This window comes from Tenrec ecaudatus, chromosome 1 (assembly GCF_050624435.1).
Source record: "Tenrec ecaudatus isolate mTenEca1 chromosome 1, mTenEca1.hap1, whole genome shotgun sequence".
NCBI lineage: Eukaryota > Metazoa > Chordata > Mammalia > Afrosoricida > Tenrecidae > Tenrec > Tenrec ecaudatus.
Window position 1 is genome coordinate 1,882,879 of NC_134530.1, and position 21,501 is coordinate 1,904,379.

Below are 21,501 nucleotides of genomic sequence, written 5' to 3' on the forward strand. Positions count from 1 at the left end.
GAAGTTGGAACTCGCCAGTCTGTCTTGGAGGGGAAAACAATGAGGCTTTCTGCTCCTGTTCCCATCAAGAGCTACAGCCTCTGAGCCCAATGGGTCAATGTATGCTGCCCTAGAGGGTCCTGTGAGTGAACAGATTCAATGGCAGTATGTCTTTTGTTTGTTTGTTTGTAACGATCAGAAAGTCCTCAAACAGTAAGTGAAATTTCATCAGGATGGAGAATGGAGTTGCCATCTCCCTAGACTACAACCTTCCTTCAGCCAGCCAAGAACTTAGAATTGAAGCTGTAATGCGGCTACCCTAAACAAACACTATTTAATGCGATATTCTTCCAAAGTCCAAATGTACGCGGAATTCATGAACAAAATATCAGCATTTTAAGTGCATAACAGAATCTAACCCTGTACTTTGCTCTGCTTCTTCTTCTTTTTTTTTTTTTCCAATTCGGCGTTTTATTTGTTTCGATGTATTACATCCCTAGAAAAAGCAGCCCAGGATTTTCCCTCCCGTGAGCTTTTGCCTGGCTTCCTTGTGGTCCATGATGCTGGCACGATGAAACTGAACTGCCGGGAAGGGTGCAGGTTGTTCTGCCACTTTTCCAGATCTTTGAGCTGCACGTCAAATCTAGGGCGGATCACCCCGCACTTTGTTTAGTCTGTCCGGAAGGTTCACTACAATTTTCCCAGCTCTGTGATCATCAATAATTTCAAATTCACCAATGTAGCCGTGCTTCAACATCACAGAAACGGGACAATGAGTTAGGAGCATGGCCTAATAAGAACCTGGCGCTTGCCTCTCTTCTCGGCATTACTGATGCTCTTGAGAGCCAGGACGTTCATGCGCACCATTATGGTGGCAAGGAAAGATGGCAGAAAGCGGGAGGGAGGGGCAAGCGCATGCAGTTATCCGCTCTGCTTCCAATGAAATTTTATTTAGAAAACAGGCAGCGGGCCGCAGCCACTAGTTTACATATATATTTTTAACAGAGCGCTGAAATAATCCTTATTTTGATGAGTATTTTGACAGTCCCTCTAGCCTGCTCAGTAGAAGGAGCAGGTTTCCAGCGACCCAGCCAGTCCCTACCTGTGAAAGAGCAAAATCTTGCTTGGAACCCCAGCTTAAGTACCGCCCCCACTGGCCCCGCCCCCTCTGCCCCAGGCCCGCCCCGAACTCGGGCCACGCCCCCGAGTAAACACTGCTCCGCCGGTGCCTCCGGCCCACGCTCAGCGTTTGCGTCACTTCCGGGGCGGAGGCGACGCTCACTTCCGCCCGCGGGGAGCGGCGGCGCAGGAGGCCGGGCCCGGCCGCGGAGGGACTGACCGACGCACGGGCGGGCGGCCAGGCACCATGGAGCGCGGCCCTGGGGCCGGGGGGCGCGGGCCAGGGCGGTGAGTGCCGGGCAGGGGCGGGCAGGCCAGCGTGGAGCCGGCTCGATGCCGCCCGCGGCCGTTTGGGGAGCCGGGCCCGGTCGCGAGGCCTGAGCAGCCCCGTGGACGCCCCTGGAATCCCCTCACTCCTGGGGACAGCCGAGGACGGGGGTCCTGACTGGGGGGGCCAGGAGCGAAGACCGCGAGTGAGCGTCTGGGGCTCCTGCCAACCCGTATCCTTCATCCATTCAGTCCCCGACGTGGGATGAGCGCCCAGCTTCCTAGGGTCGCGGCCTGCGTCCCCTCCCCTCCGGCCCCGGCCCCCGCAACCAGCTGGTGGGCGAACCTCGGTTCGTAAATTTCGCCCCAGCACCTTCCCTGGAGTCTTCCTGCCCGCCTCGAACACCTGGGCCGCCTCCCCGTCCCACTGCAGCTTGTTTCCCCGGTGTCTGTCCCCGGCTCGGGACTCTCCAGGGGCCCCCCACCTCCCGCAGGAGGATGCAGCCGGCGCTCCGCCGCAGGGCTCGCACGGCCCAGCCTGCCCCACCCGGCTTCCTCCGGGATCCCGGCGCCCGCCCCGCCGCCTCCCTCGGGCTCTGGCCAGAGCCGGCACCTGCAGTTCCTGGAATGCCCTGGGCCTCCGAGCTCTGCACCCGCGCTTCCTTCCCGGAGACCCGGAGCCTGGCTGTTTCCTGTGCTCGCTGCAGATGGCTCCTTCCAACAGGCGGCTTTCCCGGCCTGGCTGGCGGGGTTGGCGCCACCCTAGCCTCAGTATGTAGGTCGCTCTGTAGAACTGGAGCCCTGCTCCCGTGAAGACTTAATAGCCTCAGGAAGCTTTTGTATTATAGGGTTGCCGTGAGTGAGAAGCGACTAGATGGTACTGGGTTTGTGATAGAATCGGAGCTGCTTGGCTTATTTGTTGCTTCTTAGCGTCACGCGGGGCGGTGGGGCGCCCAGAGTGCAACCAAAGGAGTCTTGTGTGCTGGATGAGTGAGGGAGTATCGAGAAGACAGGGGTGCGGTCTTACCTGCCTGTGGCCCTAGAAGGGGCTGTCCTCTTGGTCAGGGAACCTTCTCTCCATCCCCTGTCGCCTCAGCTGTTGACGCTCCAGGAGACCACTAGTCTATCTTGGATTGTGTGGCAGCCCTGCTGGCTCTGAGGAACCCTAGGGCTGTGGTGGTTAACGCGGGCTGCTAACCCACAAGGTCAGCGGTTCGAAACCATCTCTACTCCAAGGGAGAAAGACGGGTGGGGGTGGGCTGGACTTTCTGTTCCCATAAAGGTACAGTCTTGGAAACCCACGAGGGGCAGTTCTACCTTGCCGTGAGGTGGAATCGACCTGAGGGTAGTGAGTTTGGCTTTGGCTTAGTGGCACCTGGGTTTCTAAGCACAAGGTCAGCAGTTCAAACACACCAGCCGCTCCGAGAGAGGGGCGAGGAGGCTGTCTGCGCTGGGAAGGACGGGCAGTTTGGGAAACCCTGTGTATGCTGTGCGTGGGACTGGTTTTGTTCTGGGCACCGCCCGTTACCCTTCTCTGCAACCTATGTGCATGCACCAACGTAGAGCACGAGTCGGAACCGACTCTGGGGCGCCTAACAGCAGCCACCCCCAGCCTGTGGGTTGGTAGTTTGAATGCACCCAGCAGCGCTGTGGAAGAAAGGCCTGGTGACCTTCTGTCAAAGGTTAGCACTGAGAAACCCCCGTGGAGGGGAGTAGCTCTGCTCTGTAATGCATGGACTGCGGTGAGTGGGCATCAGGCGAGAGACCGGGTCCGAGTGTGGAGGACGTCAGGGACTGGACTGTAGATCTGTGAGGCTCACCCGCTCGCTCGCTCGCTCACAGGAAATGGGAATGCTGTCGCCTGTCCATTAGCCCTTTACTTCCTTTTGCCCTTCGAGATGGCCTAGAACAGCGGTTCTCAACCTTTCTAATGGTGTGACCCTTTAATACAGTTCCTCATGTTGTGGTGACCCCCAACCGTAAAATTATTTCTGTTGCACTTCATAACTGTAATTTTGCTACTGTTATCAATCGGGCGACCCCTGTGAACGGGTTATTTGACCACCAAAGGGGTCTCAACCCACAGGTTGAGAACTGCTGGCCTAGGGGCAGGGTTTCTCCTTGGGGATTCATCTCAGCTTTTCCTCTTGAAGCCTTCTGTTGGCTTGAATATCCCCCCACCCAACCCCTCCCCCTATTACTATAGTGTCCCACTGTTCTTGAAAACTAAAGTCCCCGCCTTGTAGCACACAGAGGAGGAACGGGGGCACCAAGCACGCCAGCACGCTTCTAGGGCCTTGACCCCTTGAGTCTTTGGGTGAGTCCTGTAGCCCCGTCTTCCCTCAGCCCTGCTGACAGGGCTGTGGGGCTGTCCTGTAGGGTTTGGAATAGTGTCCCTGGTCTCCCCTCAGGGGATAGTTTAAGGTGACACCTCCCACTCCCATGGCAGCCACAGATGGTCCTAGATATCCTTTGAGAACCTCTGCTACAGTCAGGAGCCTTGGTGGCAATCTGGCCCAGGGCTTGCTGTTGACTGGAAGGCTGGTGATTTGAAGTCCCAGCCCCTCAGTGGGAGAGCGGGGCAGAGTCTTGCCCTGCAGGGTCGCTGTGAGTCCTGATGGACTTCATGCTACCCATTTGCTTCTCTCACTTTTGCTGCTGCTGCTTTGCAGTAGATTAGATCCCCTCTTTCAACTGCTGGCCTGTGAAATTTGCATCCTGTTTGGGGGACTCAGGGGCTCCCTGAAGCAGTCCATGCCCCCAGCTCTTCCTAGACCACCTGGATGCTGTGGTCTAGGGCCTCCTACCCTGATCTTCAGCGGCGGGGCCCAAGGGGACTGGCGCCGTTCTCTGCCATGGGGACTCCCATGAGCCATCCTGTGGGCGCGAGCCTGCCAGCATGTCCCCAGTGGCTCTGCCCGCCTCTGCATACCCACTGCTGTGCAGTGGACAGAGTTTAACATCTCCTTTGGATTTCCGAGGCTGTAAATCTTCACAGGAGCAGACAGTGTCATCTCCCTCAGGGGGCTGCTGGGCTCGAACCGTCTACCCGGAGACTAGCAGCCCAGCTTTTGCCCTCTTTGGCACTTCAGACTGGGGCTGGGCCCTCCTCCGGTGTGCCCACCCTCTGAGGTGTTGAGCCAAGCTCACTGTGGCCCCACTGTGCCACCAAAGTGCATTTTCAGGAGGCCAGGGATTCTAGGGAGGGTCACCCCCCTCTGTTGTCCCCACCTTCTTCCTCAGTGGTCCCTCTTCTTGTGTGTCCTCTGTGGTTACGTGGCCTCCTGCTCAAACTGAGGGCCTGCCTTGTGCTGGGAAGTCCCTGGTGGCCCAGTGTGCGGCCACTTGGCTGCTAACCAGGGAGGGTGCTGCTTCCACCCACCCAGCAGCCCAGGAAACCCTGGGGCCGCCCCCTCTGTCTTGGGGTCCGGAGCATAACCGCCAATGGCACTCAGCACTGTCCCTGGTGTGACATCCGGTATGAGTGACCACTGTCCCCATTTCCAAGTCAGGCTGGCCTTCTGAGGTGTTGTGGACGTGAATTTTCTTTGCAAGGGGGAGGGGGTTGCAGGTCTCACCCTCCCAGGCCTCTGACCGCTTGCCCCTTCCCTCGCCCACCCCCACTCACACTGGGAGCTGCTGTCTGGCCTGATGGGACCTCAGAGCCCCAAGATGCATCCTGTGTGCGTTTCCTGAAACTGATTTGTATTTCCGCTGCTGGACACTGTCCCCAGGCCCCCAAATCCTGCTCTCGCCTGCCCCTTGGGGCACCCAGTTGGCCAGTCTCCTTTGCCCTCAGTCTTTTCTCTGGCTGCTCTGCTCCCAACGGGTGGGGGCCAGAGAGCCTGCACAACGCTGTTAGCAGCCTGCACAGGAGAGCCGGCTGAGGACTGTGCCATCCTGGTCTAGGACAAGGGGCCTGCGTGCCCCCAGCCCCCTCTCGTGACTTCACACAGTGGTTGTGGTTGATCCTCAGAACATTCAGTCATGGTGACAACCTGTGTGTGTTAGCCAGGACTGTACCCTGTCAGGGTCCTCAGCTGCCCAGATCTCGGGGACTCAAGGCCAGGCCTGTCTTCTGAGGCTCGTCTAGGTGGGCTCCTGCCCCAGCCTTTGGTGGGTGAGTGGCCCAGCTCACTAGCTGCAGGTTTCTCTGGAGGCCAGCAGTCAGGAGTTGGGGTGGGCCTGTCTGGACCCAGGGTCTTGTCAGGCATAATGAGGTTAGCAAGAGGAGTCTCATCTCCCTTACCTCAGGGCTGTCGCGGAGTAGGGGAGGGGGTGATGTCCCGTCATTTGGCTGTTGAGGCTCCATCACTTGGATCTCTGGCCAACTCCTGCATCCCATGTCTCCGTTTTGGCTCAGTACCAGACGGAACACTCTTGTACGGGGTCAGAACCCATCTTAACCTCAGCATACAGGGTCCAACTCATGCTTAACCTCAGCATACTTGCCAGGACCCTGGGGGGACACAGACCCAGGAAGAGTGCTGGCCTGAAGGGCCTGGTCAGCAATCCTGGGGTGAGGGCCTCCTCTGGAGTGACAGCCAGCCACTCCCTCTCCCCTGCAGAGTTTCCCACTGTGTGGCACCGTGGCATGCGGCTGCCAGCCTCCAGAGGGCGCAGCTTGGACCGCGATGGGGCTGGGCCGCAGCCTCCTAACGGGGCTCTTGTCTGGGGCGGAGGCCGGAGCACCCCTGCCGCCCCCTGCGGCGCTGCCCACCCGCCATGAACGGCCTGTCGGTGAGCGAGCTCTGCTGCCTCTTCTGCTGCCCGCCCTGCCCCGGCCGAATCGCCGCCAAGCTTGCCTTCCTGCCGCCCGAGCCCACCTACTCGCTGGTGCCTGAGCCTGAGTCGGGGCCTGGTGCCACTCCCTCTGGCCCCCTTCGGGCTTCAGCTGGCCCTCCCGGACGCTGGAAGCTGCACCTGACGGAGCGGGCTGACTTCCAGTACAGCCAGCGTGAGCTCGACACCATCGAGGTCTTTTTGACCAAGAGCAGCCGTGGGAGCCGTGTCACCTGCATGTACGTGCGCTGTGTGCCCGGCGCCAGGTGAGCTGGGGTCCTAGGGCCCACCCACAGAGGGCCAGAGGGTGGGCCCTCTTCTCCCAAATCCCAGCGAAAGAAGCCAAGGACTAGTATGGAAGGAGGGGGTGTCCACTGCTAAACGTAGGGCTCGCCTGTCCAGGAAACTCTCCCAGGTCCTGGGGACCCTGAGTGTGTCTCTTTAACAAGTCTCTACCCCACCCCCAGTTGCACAGACCAGCTCTTCAGGCCACAGGGCAGCAGCTGTGGTTTGCCCAGCTGGACGGGCTGCTGGGGGACAGGAGGGGCTGCTGAGCGCCCAGCCCCCACGTGGGCCCTGACAGTCTCACAGCCATGCACTGGCTCTGTTTCTGTCCCCTCAATCCAGGAGTCTCTGGGCAGCAAGGGCCTCAGTGGTAGTTGCCAGGAGGGCAGGTGACCTGTGGGGTGAGGAAGTGGCAGTGGGGGACAGAGCATGGTGCCTGTGCCCCAGGTACACGGTTCTCTTCTCCCACGGCAATGCGGTGGACCTGGGCCAGATGAGCAGCTTCTATGTGGGCCTGGGCACGCGCATCAACTGTAACATCTTCTCCTACGACTACTCCGGCTACGGCGCCAGCTCGGGCAGGCCCTCGGAGAAGAACCTCTACGCCGACATCGACGCTGCCTGGCAGGCCCTGCGCACCAGGTGACCTGACTTCCGACTGCAGTTGGGAAGGCTCAGGCCAATGTCCCTGGTGGGCTGCCCAAAGGTGGGGCAGAGGGTGAGGCTTGACTGTGGTTCACTTACATGGTGTGCCAGCTCTGGCCAGATGGGGCTAGCTGGGTGTCCACAAGGAACAGGTGGGGTCTGAGCAGGGGGAAAGGTGGCCCTGGAAGTGGGTCACAGGGCGGGTCCAGCCGGTGTGGTAGCTCCCCATGGTGCAGCCCCTTGGCCTGTCCCAGCCTCACCACAGACCCAGCCTTGATCTCTCCGAAGGCCTAGTGACTAACACTGGCTCCTCCTGACCAGCTGTAACCTTGCACTGTGGTGTTGCCCCCTTCCAGCTCTAGCTGGGGGTTGCAGGTGTGCAGCAGTCAGCTCTGGGGAGGCAGCAGCCAGTTGGGGTGATGTGCAGACATCCCCTGGTGCTCAGGGTTCTGGGGATACACCCGGTGCCCAGTCCCCAGCCTCTTGGAGCCCCTCCCCTAATCCACAGGGTAGGGGATGAAGGCTGCTTGCCTCATGTCCTCTGTGGACTGCGAGTGCCCTAACCTCTGACCTTTCAGAAAAGCAACCTCTGCCCCAGCAGTTGGGGAAACAGTGGCTCTTCTATGTGGGGCCTCATTGTCCCTGCGCCTGGAGCTAGGTTCAAGTCCAGCAGAGGTGGCCAGGATGGCTGGGTACAGAGTGTAGGGCTGCAGGGGATGACCCAAGGTAGAAGGAGAGACCTGACCCTGGTCCCTGTCCATTCCAGGCTGGGCACTGCACCTTGAGACCCCAGGCCTTGCCTACCTAGCCCCTGTCTACCTAGTGGGTTAGGTGTTTCTAGAGGGGGAAGGGCCCAGCCCTTTTAAGGCCCAAGCACTAGACACCCAGGCCAGGTGGGAGGAGGCAGCTGGACACAGCGCCCCTAAAGGTCTCAGGCAGAGGTGCAGACGCTGTCCCCAGGTGTGACCAGAGGGTGCTCTAGCCCCAGGGCTGGGAGGAGGCCTGCACATCTGTGTGACTGTTGTCCTCTGTGGGTGGGTGAGAGGGAGCCCCCCAAGCACTGACCCTGCCCTGCACCAGGTATGGCATTAGCCCGGACAGCATCATCCTGTATGGGCAGAGCATTGGCACGGTGCCCACCGTGGACCTGGCCTCACGCTACGAGTGCGCTGCTGTGGTGCTGCACTCCCCGCTGACCTCGGGCATGCGCGTTGCCTTCCCCGACACCAAGAAGACCTACTGCTTCGATGCATTCCCCAAGTGAGTGGGGGTGGGGCGGGGCGGGCAGGGGGCAAGGGCAGGGACACGCGCAGAGGAGGTGTGATCCGCCCCACCCCCGCCCACAGCATCGAGAAGGTGTCCAAGATCACGTCGCCTGTGCTCATCATCCATGGCACCGAGGACGAGGTGATCGACTTCTCGCACGGCCTGGCGCTCTACGAGCGCTGCCCCAAGGCTGTGGAGCCCCTGTGGGTGGAGGGCGCAGGCCACAACGACATAGAGCTCTACAGCCAGTACCTGGAGCGCCTGCGCCGATTCATCTCCCAGGAGCTGCCCAGCCAGCGCGCCTAGCTGCCCAGCCGGCCTGGACCTCAGCAATAAGGACCTGCCCCGTCTGCCGGCCGGGGCTGCATGAGAACCCCGGCCACACTCCCGCCCACCCGGCAGCCCACTGTGGGGCGGTGCCTGGCCCACCTGGCCACACTCCTCTGGGCTGCGGACAATGTACAGGCGACGGAGCTACACACTCCTTTCCTTTTGGACGCAAAAAGAAAAAGATCCTCAAAAATTAAAGATTTAAAATTTTCAGGCTCCTCTTGCTTCCATTGCTGGGTATCACCCCCTCCCTCATTCCTAAGGTCTCCACTCCACCTCTGGGAGTGAAGGAGGGTTGGGGGCTAGTGGGCCCAGCACCCGGTCTGCGGGCTTCCCTCCCAGGGCAGCTGTCCGTGGCTTTCACAGATGGCCTCTTGCCCACCCTTTGAATCACCACTGCAGAGGGGACAAAGTCCACCTGAGACCCTGGTACCCCAGGACAAAAGCCTGGAACCTCCCTTTGCAAAACGGAATGCAGACTCAGGTGGAGCCCTGGCGACTCCCAGCATGTCCCCAGAGAAAGGGCAGGATGCCCTGAGGGGGTCACTGGATGTGATTCTGCCCCCCAGCCCAAGACCTGTTTCAAAATTTCCCACGATATGCCAGGCCCTTCCTTCCGTCCGCGGACTTCCTGGGGGGGGCGGGCCAGGTCCCTCTCCAATTTCTGGCATGCTCTCTGCGGTCTGCTGGGGAAAGCTGCTCCTAGCAGCCTGCAGAGTTGAAGCCTGGGTGGTTCTAAAGGCGCGGGCCCTTTAAGGGGGCGGTGCCTCCGTCCGGGGCGGGGATGCCGGAGGGGCGCGGCCGGGGCGGAAGTGGAAGCGCGCGCGCGGAAGTAGCGAGCCCGCGCTTAGCCTCGGCGGGAAGCGGCGGTGCGGGTCCCCGCGGGCCTCGACCTCCCACTGTGGGAGTCAGGTCGGTGACGCCGTGAGAACTTGGGGTGCCCCCGCCTCCCAGGCCATCCCAAAGGCCCTGTCCCCCGAGGGTGGAGCCACTGGCAGGTCCCCCTAGCGGGTAGCTGGCCCCCGGGCTCGCCGCCTCTTCGCAGCGCTTTCAGTCACTTGGGCCCGGCGCTTAGGACGCGTGGGCAGCCCACCGCTGCGGCTGTGGCTGGCTGGGTGGGTGGTCGCCCCCGGGCCTGGAGCCACCTAGGGCGCCTCACCAGTCCTCCAGACCGTGGAGGTGCCGAGCCTGAGGCGCGCACGCCGCTGGCCCCCACCTCTGCCAATGCTCCAAATCCAGGGCTGTCTCCAAGCGCACCCACCCAGCGTGAGGCGCCGCGCACACTCACCAACCTAGAACACTTGGTTCTCTGCCTCCACGAAAAGGAGCCCAGCAGGCTCTGGGTGAGATGTCACCTGCTCACTCCAGGGTCGGCGGTTCAAGCCCACCACCCGCTCAGAGGGAGAAAAATGAGGCCACAGGACCATTTTGTTGTGCTCAGGGTTGCTTCAGTCCGAACTGACTACACCATCTAACAGCAACAAAGTCTCCGTACAGATTTAGCCCGGAGACAGTAGGGAGTAGTCTCCCCACCCTCTGTAGGGCCCGTAAGGCCGGGAGTCGACTTGATGGCAGTGGCCTTTTATTTGGGTGTGGTGCGATGGGCTTGAACCCACAGCCCTGCAGGGGGAGAAAGGTGTGGTGGGCCGCTTCTGTAAAGATGGCAGCTTACAAACCCTACGGGGCAGTTCCAGTCAAACATCACTGTCCCACAGCCGCAGGCCCTCCCCAGGCCCGGCTTCCTGATGGAAATGCCCTCCCTTTGTGCGGCTGCCACCCGGGCCCCACCCAGTGTGACCAGCAGTTCTTTGTTCAGGAGCGGCCTGCGGTTCACTCACTACAGGATTATTTATCCCATGTTCCTCCTCCCCTGGTGGTGTCTTTTTGAACCTCCAGAGCTGGGGCTCCCCCAATAACTGCTTAAAGGTTGAACACACAAACACCCTCTATAACCAAAGCCACACTAAATACACTGCCATTGGGTGGATGCCGACTCACATGGCTGCAGGTGGATTCTTAAGGTAACTTGGGGAGTGGCCTGATGGGTGTAAGAACTTACAGATGGAACTTACTCTCTGTACCATCGACACGGGCTCTTACTAGAACAACTGAGAGGGCGCTGATGGTGCAGGACCGGGCAGTGTTTCCTTCTGCTGCACACAGTAGGGCCACTGAGAGTTGGAACCGACTCAAAAGCACCTAAAAGCAAGAACAAGGAGGGGCCGGCAACAAGAACGAGGGGCCAGGTAGGCAGTTCTAACCCACCTGCTGCTCCGAGGGAGACAGATGAGATTTACAGCCCCTTAAACCTCAGCGCAGTGGTTACGTGTTGGGCTGCTAACTGCAAGGTCAGCGGTTGGAATCCACCAGCTGGCTGCTCCTCAGGAGAAGACAGGGCACTTTCTACTCCCTTTAAAGGGTCACAGACTCGGGAACCCACAGAGGCAGAGCCTCCCTGCCCTGTAGGGTGACTGTGAGCCCGCATCTATTCCATGACAGTGAATTTGGTTTTGGAAACCTTATGTACCGTTCCTGGCAGTGACTTCGGTGTCTTTAATAGCTTGTTTATCCCATGTTCCCGATGGTACAGATTGAGACCGTCTTCCGTGTTTTGTATCCACCGGTCCCACTGGGCTGTATGCTCCTGACCTGGGTAGGCAGATTCCTGTAGGTTAAATGTATTAGTGTAGCATTGTGGGGTCGGAGCCCAGACCTGCCTTTTCCTTGGACCTCTAAATAGGTTGATCGTCTCTAGTGGGCTGGACTGAGTTAAACCATTCCAACTCCTCTCTCCACCCTTTAGGACAGAGTAGAACTGCCCCCATGGGGTTTCCAAGGCTGTCGATCTTCCTGGAAGCCACTCCCCACGGAGCACTTGGTGGCTTCAAACTGCTGACCCCTGGGCTTGCAGGGGAGCGCTTTAACCCCTGCATCACCAGGGCTCCTTTGGACCAGGCGGAGCCCCATCCCCTTCACATCTGAGGAGCAGAAGTGCCCCCTTCCCGGCATCATGGAAACTGGCTGCGAGGGCTGTAAATTAGTATCTCGTTGTAGCTCTAGCTGCCTTTCTCAGGTACGTGCTTCCGGCTCCCTTCAGACTGACTGCTGATCCCTGCTACCCTGGTCAATGATGATTTCGGAACTAGAAATGTTACTTATAAGCACCAGTTTCAAAGCCACAGGAGCTTCATAGTCTCTGCCTGTTTCCCCGTTGGGTTTGGGGTTACGGCTACCTTTCTCTGTTGTCCAGAGTGAAGCTTCCAAACCTCAACTGTCCAAGTTCACACCCCAGCCACAACACTTACAACGTCCCCACCAGGAAGAAAGGAAAAAAAAATGAGCCATGTCAGGTTTCTGGCAGTTAACAATAAGCGGGGATTTTTTTTTTTGTCTTTCCTCTTTACCTAAGATACTATGTATCAAAAAAAAGATACTATGTATCCATTCTTGATTTCTTCAGGACACCACTGGACAAGGTAGAACTACCCTGGTGGGTGGGTTCTCCAAATTGTAACTTTCTTTCTTTTTTTTGGTAACTCTTTCTTAAAGAGAACAAAGCCTTGGCTTTCTCCCAAGTTGCAGCTGGTGGTTTCAAACCACTAACCTTGTGATTAGCAGCTCAGTGTGTATGTTGTTAGGAGAGACCAGTCCCTGGTTTTAAGGATATTGTGCTTGGTCAAGTAGAGGGAAGTTGAAAAATAGAAGGCCCTCAACCAGATGGCTGGCAAGAGAGGCCACTATAATGGGCCCAGACATGAGGACAGCTGTGAAGAGGGCTGTGTTCTCTGCTACACTGGGTTGCTATCAGCCCTTTGTGGATGAAGGTGCTTTTACCTGGGCTCCATCTGCCCCTGGTCTCTCTGCTGCTGGTCCTTTGCTGCATTTGGGGTCTGAAAGTTGCCCTTCCCTGTATTTTCCTAGGAAGTTTTCTTTCCCTGTGCTTTTCCTTCATCTCTGCTGCAGTGAGAGACAGGACTGGGGTTCACATCTATCAACATTATGAAAGGTTTCCTCCAAACACACTGGTCTCGTTAAAAAAACAAAACCTGTTTAAGTCACTGGTCTGCTTCTAGAATGTACTCAAGGAACTAAGGCTGCTTCCCACCCCACTCCCTGATCCGGGGTGCTCTGCCTCAAGTCCATGTCCTGAAAATGCCATCTACCCTACCCCATACCACCCCTACCCCCAAAGAACTGCACACAGGACTCTTCTGTGTCTTTGGGCCTGTTTATGGGCTGTTACTCCAATGTGTCTGACCCCCCTTGCCCAACTCCTCTATTAAGATCTTTTGTGATTCCTGTTTGGAAGCTGTGAGAGCAGGAATGCCAGGGGCTGCCAATTGGGAGTTTCTGGGTCTTGAAGGTTTGCCTCCTGTGGGCAGACTTCAATCTGTCGCTCCCATTTGAGTGGGGAAATATTTGAGTGTTCCTTCACTGGCAGGTTTCCGCCTTAAGTACCTGGGGAATTCCCCTCCCCTGTGGCTATTCTCAGCCTGTGATGCTGCCCTAAGTTTGAGGCTTAGAGATGCCATCCTGGACCTTTCTCCGTTGTGCCTGCCCATTTCACGGAAGGGACACACTGAGGCTGGCACATGGACCAAGGGCTTTCTGGCATCGAGGGACTTGGCCTCCTCTAATTCACTCCTAGGCCCCTCTGGGGGTACCTACTGTGCACCTTTGACCCAGGAGGCGGGGAGAAGCAGGTGTTACATACCTCCCCCTCTCCCCCCACTAGTTAAGTTTTCTTTACTTGGTTTGGCCTGGGCCTTCCTTGATTCTGGTTCTGTTTTGTGAATTCCACAGATGAGTCTGTTCAGACTCATTAACCTCCTGACCTGACCCAGGCAGGTGCCCAGTGTTGCCCCCTGTCATTACCCAGACATGGCTCCCTGGTCCCATCAGTAGGTACCAGGCTCCCTGTGCCCGTGGCCCTCCCAGGGCACACAGCCTGCCTGGGGTCAGGGGTATGATGACTCCCAGTGTTTTGATACTTTGCAGAACAGGACCTACCAGAGGGTCCAGAGAAGGACAGGTAGATTTCTGTGTCATGGTACTGTCCCCTCCTCTGTGACTGCCCACTAAGGGACTCCTCCACCATGCACTCCCCACCCCCATTTAGGTCTCAGATCCCCTCCCCCTGATCAGATCATCCTTCAGGTCTCCACTCTGACACCCTGATTTCAGAGTGTGTCCCACGGCCACAGCACTGTGTGGGGCCACCAGGAGGCTCCAGCTGGGCGGGGGGCAGTTCTTCCCGCACTGCTCAGGGTAAGGCTGCGCTGTGCCTGAAAGGATGGAGCACTGTGTGCAGCATTTGGGCTTTAGGAGTTAAATGTTCACGGAGCGGAGTACCTAAGCCATTGTGTGTTTGTTTCACCAAATGAAATAATATGTTTGGTCATTCAAAGCAAATGGACCTCCAGCAGGGGTCCAGGGCTGCCCTGTTAGTTACCTGCAAGTCTATCCAACTGTGCCCCACCCAGCCCCCGACTGGCCCCACACCTGAACAATTCTCTGTCCTCCTGACCACCTGGAGCTCCTACCCTGGGCCAATCTCACCTCACTGAAGCCACTGTCCCAGCTGACAGGTGAGTGGCTGGGCCAGCTAACCTGAGGGGAGAAGCCCTGTGACCACCCAGGTCAGGCCTCGGGTGGGTTCAGGTTAAAATAGCCACAGCACGCAGGCCAGGTGACCAAGCCTGTGTACACTCAGACCCCGGGCTCATCACTTTCCTGTGCCCAAACAGCAGGGTGTAAGTGGGGAGTGATCAGTCCAAAGTATTTGAAGGAAACCAGGGCTGAGGGACCCACCATCAAGCTCACAACTGGGGACATGCACCGGGGTGCCTCTGCCGATGCGTCCTTAAAAGCTCAGCAACTTCCTGTCCAGACAAGGACGAGGGAAAGGTCTAGTCATCTTAAAAAACAAGGTAGGAAACAAAGAGGCCAGGGGCCTAAGGGTGGCTTCAGAGCCAGACCCGTCAGCATCCCTGCAAATAAAATTCCTTTCATGACAGAACTGACTGGGTCATGTTTGTGACCAAGGAACAGCGTTTGTGTCCGAGTCTCTTCCCAGGAACTTTGGCCAGAGAACTTGCTGCCAGGTCTCTGCAGTCACAGCTGAAAGGCCAACCAGAGCCAGGTCACATCCACCCACAATCACCAAATAATATCTATGGGGAATTCTGATTGAAGACGGAATACACATTTTAAGTTCTCACAGATTTCTGAAGGCATGAAAGCTAGAAGAATCCCCCAAACTATTTCCCTGAGATATAACCTTTAAACTTTAACCCCAGAATGTCCCTTGAAGCCCTCAACAGAACAAATAATCCTCACTGCCATTGAGTCAACTTGAACTGCCTCTGTGGGTTTCTGAGACTGACTCTTGATAGGAGTAGAAAGCCCACTCTTCACCTGAGGGGCACCTGGTGGTTTTGAACTGCTGACCTTGTTAGCAGCCCAGCACTTAGTGGTGGGCCACTACTCCACCAAGGCTCCTGAGAACAAAAAATAAGCAAACAATAATAATTTAAAAAATAAAAAGAAACTCACAGCTATTGTGTCAATGCTGACTCACAGTCCCCCCCTCCCCCGTGGGATTCCGAGTCTGCAATTTTTTAATGCCGGCTGAGGCTGATTTCAAACTGGAGACCATGTGGATCGTAGCCCAAGGCATAACCAGTATATCACCAGGGCTCTGAGAACACACAGTAGCTGAGCTTATCCAGTACAGCATGTCTGTTTTGAGCACTGCTCTTTCAATGTTTGCTGTATGGGACCAAACTGACAACAGCAACTTGAAAGGTTAGATGAGACCCTTTGTGGGCAGGATATCACGGGAGAAGAACAATTCAGGAAAGACATGTGAGAATAGTTGTACAACTACAACATGAAGACTGTAATCCAGGCCACTGAACCACACATGCAGAAATCAATGAACTGACTGATGTACGTTCTGTTATGTGTAAGCCTGATAACAAATTAATTACAAAAAATTGGAGCAACAGGTGAACAAGCAAATGTGGTGAAGAAAGCTGATGGTGCCCGGCTATCAAAATATGTAGCGTCTGGGGTCATAAAGGCTTGAAGATAAACAAGTGGCCATCTAGCTCAGAAGCAACAAAGCTCACCTGGAAGAACACACCAACCTGTGTGATCACGTGGTTCCAAAGGGATCAGTTATCAGGTTTCAAAGAACAAAAAATCATATAATGTGTGCACACCTCCATGATACGATCGCCAAGGACAAACGGGTGCATAAGCAAATGTGGTGAAGAAAGCTGATGGTGCCCGGCTATCAAAAGTGATAGTGTCTGGGGTCTTAAAGGCTTGAAGGTGAACAAGCGGCCATCTAGCTGAGAAGCAACAAAGCCCACATGGAAGAAGCACACCAGCCTGAGTGATCATGATATGTTGAAGGGATCAGGTATAAGGCATCATCAGGAAAAAAAAATCTTACCATAGTGAATGAAGGGGGAAGTGCAGAGTGGAGACCCAAAGCCCATTGGTCGGCCACTGGAGATCCCCTTGCAGAGGGGTCTAGGGGAGGAGATGAGTCAGTCAGGGTGCGATGTAGCACCGATGAAGAATACAGCTTTCCCCCAGTTCCTAAATGCTTCCTCCTCCCCCAACTATCATGATCCGAATTCTACCTTGCCAGTCTGGATAGAGCAGAGGATGTACACTGGTGCAGATAGGAGCTGGAGGCACAGGGAATCCAGGGCAGATGATACCTTCAGGACCAAGGGTGTGAGTGGCGATACTGGGAGGGTAGAGGGTGAGGGGTTGGAAAGAGGGAACCAATTACAAGGATCTACATGTGACCTCCTCCCTGGGGGATGGACAACAGAAAAGGGGGTGAAGGGAGATGTCGGACAGGGCAAGATATGACAAAATAATAATTTATAAATTATCAAGGGCTTGTTGGGAGGGGGTGGGGAGGGAGGGGGGGAAAAAGAGGACCTGATGCAAAGGGCTTAAGTGGAGAGCAAATGCTTTGGAAATGATGAGGGCAAAGAATGTACAGATGTGCTTTACGCAATTGATGTATGTATGGACTGTGATAAGAGTTGTATGAACCCCTAATAAAATGTTTTTTAGAAATTGGAGCAACAGCAAGTTAGCTGAGAGGAATTACTAAGAGGTGGAAGAAGGGCGAGTATGATATGGTGGTGGGGAAGGGGGAAGGTAAAAAGGAAACCAAGGAAAGATCTAGGAAGCAAAGGAATGGCTAGAGGTATAAGCACAGTAGTGTGCTTAGGTAAATACATTAATTCATAAAAATAGAGGTATTGGCCTATGTACATATATTTATATGGTGATATACTGTGGTAGTGGATGGATTTCAGGCCTCTGCTCATGCCCTCTCTCAATGAAAGAACACCTTGTTCTAAAAACCCGGCATTCTGTGATGCTCACCCTCTAGTCACAACTGCTGAAGACAAAGCGGGTGCATAAGCCAATGTGAAGAGAGCGGGATAGTGCCTAACTTTCAAAAGATATAGCGTCTGGGGTCCTAATGACTTGAAGTTAAAACAAGCGGCCATTCAGCAGAAAAGCAACAAGCTCACACAGAAGAAGCACACCAGCCAGTGCGATCATGAGGTGTCCACAGGATCAGAAGACCCCAAACAATAAAACATAGTGTTGAGAACAGTGTGAGGGCAGAGCAGAGACCCCAAACCCATCTATAGACAATGAGACATCCCCTCACAGAAGGGTCACAAGGAAGGGATCTGTTAACCAGGGTTCCATGAGGCTTCCTCACCCCCACTATTGTGACCCCAGTCCTGCCTTTCACTGCGGGCTAGCCGGGAGCATGTGCACAGGTACAGATAAGAGAGAAGCGTCAGCACGGAATCCAGGAACAGGAATGGGAATAGCAACACCAGGAGGGTAGAGGGAAGGTGGAGAGAGGAGGGAGGGGATGATGGACACATGACCCAACAAACAACTGAAACCATGGGGGAAGGGAGACAGCAGTTGGTGCAAGATATGAAAATAATAATTTATCAAGTGGTCCTGAGGGTCGGGGTGAGGGGAAAGAGCTGATACCAAGGACTCAAGAGAAAGTAAATGTTTAGAAAATAATGATGGCGACATATGTACAAATATGCTTGATATAAGTGATGTATGCATTGTTATAAGAGCTGTAAGAGCCCCCAATAAAATGATCTTTTAATTAAAAAAAAAAAGGTGCTTAGGGAGGAACTAGCAAATGAAAGAAAAGTAGGAGGCCCCTATAGGTCTTACCCTACCTCCACTTGAAAAGGGGGCAGGCCCGACCCCTTGGCCCACATGGGGGAAGGCGAGGGGCTGCAACCCCCAAGGATGTTCCCAGCAGGTGCCAGCAGCTTTGCAGAAGTGCTTTCAAGAAGAGACCGGGGACAGTCACCCTCTGGCTCCTTCCCAGAGCCTAACTAGGGTCCCTGGTCCCACACCAAGTCCTCCTATCCCCTTGCCCACCTCGGTAGGATATTTCACTGGCAGACTAAACATGAAGGCAGGTGGGGTCGTGGCGTGAGGAGAGCATGGACTGGACCATCAGCCACTCCCATCGCCCACTCTCCCTGCGCAGCATCAGCCCTGTTCCAGGCAGGCTCTCAGACCACGTTTGCAAGGAGGAGCCATGCAGAGAGCTAGCTCTCAGTGGGTCCCATCCCTGCTGGTTGACGGCTGCAGTGCAAGTGGGCTGGGTGGGGTGGGGTGCCACCCGGCCCCTAGTGGTCTGCAGAAGTGAGGATATACAAACAGAAATGAACTGCCTACTGGGACTCTTTGCCCCCACGTGACCACCAGTGGTGTTGACCGGGGTCCCCAGCTCCGATTTCCTCATCTCTGCTCCATTTTTTCCGAGCGGGCAGGAGAAAGGGTGATTTGAGAATGGGCTGTTCACACTGCGAGGTGTGAAAATGGAAGGAAAAAGGGCCCATCATTTGGCTGTCCAGGTGCCCTGAGGAGCCCCGGTGGCACAGTGGACAAGCCCAAGTCTGCCAACCAAACGGTGGGTGGTTTGAACGACCCCTCCTGCCATCTGCTCCACGGACGAGAGAATTGGCTAGGTGCTCTGGGAAAGGTGGCCACCCGGGGAAGCCCAGTGGGGTGATTGTACTCTGTCATGTGGGGTCACTTCTTGCCTTACTCCATTTAGCAGTGCCCAACAATGAACGAGGTCCCTGACCCTTCACTTTATTTAAAAAGTTAAAGTGGGCAGGGGTGGGGTGGTGATGGGGAACTGATCTCAAGGGATACCAGAAGGAAGAAAGAATAGCAAGGAGAGCTAGCAATTGTAAAATGACTGAACTATCATATCGTGTGTTGTCTGCATTAGGTCCTCATAAAACAGTCTGTGAGCAAAAGTCAAAGTAATAAATACACGAGTTAAAAAAAAGTCAACTGAACCATTGGAATTGTATAAGAGATGGATTATGTCCCAATAAACCACACCAAACTCATTGCCATCCAGTCAGTGCTATGGGTTTCTAAGACTTTTAAAATTTTTAATTTTATTGGGGGCTCTTACAACTCTTATCACAATCCATCCATCCATCCATTTTGTCAAGCACATTTGTTGCCATCATCATTCTCAAAATATTTTCTTTCTACTTGAACCGTTGATATCAGCTCCTCATTTTTCCCCTCCCTCCCGAACCCTTGATAATTAATCATCATTATTTTGTCATGTCTCCCTTCAACCACTTTTCTGTTGTCCAGGGTTTCCAAGACTTATAACTGTTACGAGAATAGAAAGCCCAGGGCTTCTCCCCTAGGAGCTGCTGGTTTTGAACTGCAGACCATGTGGATCCCAGCCCAAAGCCTAGCCACCACACCCCCAAGGCTCCAGCCATGTTCCAATGAAGCTGTTAGAAAGACAGACCGGGCTGACTAGCCAGGCCAAGGATGTAGTTTAAATAGAAACAGAGGTTCAAATTCATGGGCATCAGAGCTGCCAGCAGAAAGGAGCTTCCCCCAAACAGACCTGTGCCTTGCAGTACAATGCCATTTCTCAGCATCCAGTTGTGGACACAGTTCACGATCAAGCTCACTGGCATAGGGAGCACACCTTATAATCTCTCCATTTCTGTTGATGCCCCCTTTATTATGATTCTTTCTCTTCCCTTTAGTTTTCATGAATCATTTAACACTTAAAACAAAAAGTCCTCATCATAGTGGAGCGTGTACAGAGTAGATGTATGTACCCAGCATGCACGTGTACAGTACCTGTTCTCTTCAAGGATTGGGATGGGATCCGTGGGGGCGCAATGGTTAAGCTCTCAGCTGTTAACCTACAGGGCCTACATTCCAACCCACCAGACGTTCCGAAAGAGAAAAGACTGGTCATCCAACTTTCCTAAATATGACACCAAGGGAAACCCTTTGGGGCGGTTCTGTCCTCATAGGGGGTCGCCATCAAACCACCTGGTATCCCATAGTTGATGCTCACCTACCTTGGCAATCTTTCCTACGGTGCATGTGCTTCGGGGTGTCCAAGCACCCCCATTTTTGTACTCACTGCCTTCACCTGTACCCCAGTGCCGTGCTCTCCTTCCCTCTCCCCTCGCCTGCGCCTTAGCTCTAGGCCCCATCTTCCTCCTTATTCCCATCCATACTTTCTTTCTTTTTTTCAGATGTTTCTTTCTAATGAATTGACCTTTACATTTCCAAGTTCTGAAATGGCCAACAGACCATAGGAAGACATTTCTTTAGGCGCCTGCTTGAAGCCAACAGCTCCATCAAACTGTCAGCCTTGATTCAGGGCCAACCCATCCATACTTTCAGACACAGGTTGCCGGCAGGTGACAGACCTACAGGGACCCATTTACGGATAGACAAACGGAGGTTTAAAGACCTGCTGGACGGGGATGTAAGCGCTGATGGCCTGTATTGGTACTTTCCCAGGGCTGCTACTTAACTGTGAGCACGAGCAGTCTACCCTGGGCGTCTGCCCACCTTAATTTCTCCATCTGTGGAATGGAGAGTGTGTGTGTGAGTGCGCATGCGCGCAAACCTAAGGAAACACGGCTAAGCGCAGGGAGGGGTGCCTAGGCAGCGCCAAAACGGCTCCAACAGATTATAAATCCACCTTGCTCCTAGGGATCAGGAGCCCAGCCCTTGGCCAGGTGTCTCTAGGCCCTAGTCCTTGGGTAGCACGCAATCTTGTATATTCCCGTCCCCCCAATGGGGGCACGCACCCACCGAATGTCTGGCAGCTCCACTCGTGGTTACAGGCTCAAAATCTTAATGAGTCCCAGGAAGGGAGTGGACACAGGAGGCGGATCCTGACTTGGTGGTAACTCTGCCCTCTGCCTGGCCTTGGCCCCATCCCTTGAACCTGGCTTCTCCTCGCTCCTCACCTGACCCCTGGCTCTTGGGGGTCTCCCACACAGCAGCCATGCTTACACCCACCACCAGCCTACCTCCTGGGCAACTTTGAAATTTCTCCGTGCCCACTCTCCCTGGCTTATCTGGGCTGGCACCTACACATGCTCAGCTGCGTGGTACTGCGGCCAGTCTGTCCCCAGCCCCAGCCCCAGCCCCCCTGGGAGGTCTCACTTAGGACCAATAAACCTAAGCAGAAGAAACCAGTCTTATTTCTGTTCTGGGGCCACTACAGTGTGCCTGAGGAACATTTTTAACAGCGGCTTGTGGGGTTCAGTGGCCACCAAGAGGTCAGGTGGCCACAGACCCGATGGCACAGGTGATCGAACAGCAAGAAGGCTGACCGAACGGTCCTTGGGCGACTATTGACCGCGAAGCAGCCTGCATCTGACTTCACCTGCCCTGCACCAAGGTGTGCCCCTCTGCCTCTACAGCTTGGTGCAGCCA

The 21,501-nt window shown here is 55.3% G+C and overlaps 1 protein-coding gene and 1 non-coding gene across 2 annotated transcripts; one reads left to right on the forward strand and one right to left on the reverse strand.

Annotated features, from left to right (window-relative positions):
* Window positions 1-1,240: 1,240 nt before the first annotated feature.
* ABHD17A (abhydrolase domain containing 17A, depalmitoylase) lies at window positions 1,241-8,886 on the forward strand. The gene is made up of 5 exons (XM_075544388.1): window positions 1,241-1,386; window positions 5,934-6,413; window positions 6,880-7,074; window positions 8,158-8,337; window positions 8,424-8,886. The coding sequence occupies exons 2-5, from the start codon at window positions 6,091-6,093 to the stop codon at window positions 8,647-8,649; spliced, it is 924 nt and encodes a 307-aa protein (XP_075400503.1). The 5' UTR covers window positions 1,241-1,386; window positions 5,934-6,090; the 3' UTR covers window positions 8,650-8,886.
* Window positions 8,887-20,301: 11,415 nt separating this feature from the next.
* LOC142437764 (small nucleolar RNA SNORA2/SNORA34 family) lies at window positions 20,302-20,437 on the reverse strand. Its single transcript, XR_012782285.1, has one exon. It is a non-coding gene; the product is annotated as a small nucleolar RNA SNORA2/SNORA34 family (small nucleolar RNA).
* Between the last annotated feature and the right edge of the window lie 1,064 nt (window positions 20,438-21,501).

Excerpts from the sequence above, each read along its gene's own strand:
- ABHD17A (XM_075544388.1), top strand. The coding sequence starts at position 6,091 with ATGAACGGCCTGTCGGTGAGCGAGCTCTGCTGCCTCTTCTGCTGCCCG. Across the intron at positions 7,075-8,157 it reads TGGCAGGCCCTGCGCACCAG|GTATGGCATTAGCCCGGACA; the intron begins GTGACCTGACTT and ends GCCCTGCACCAG. Across the intron at positions 8,338-8,423 it reads TGCTTCGATGCATTCCCCAA|CATCGAGAAGGTGTCCAAGA; the intron begins GTGAGTGGGGGT and ends CCCCGCCCACAG.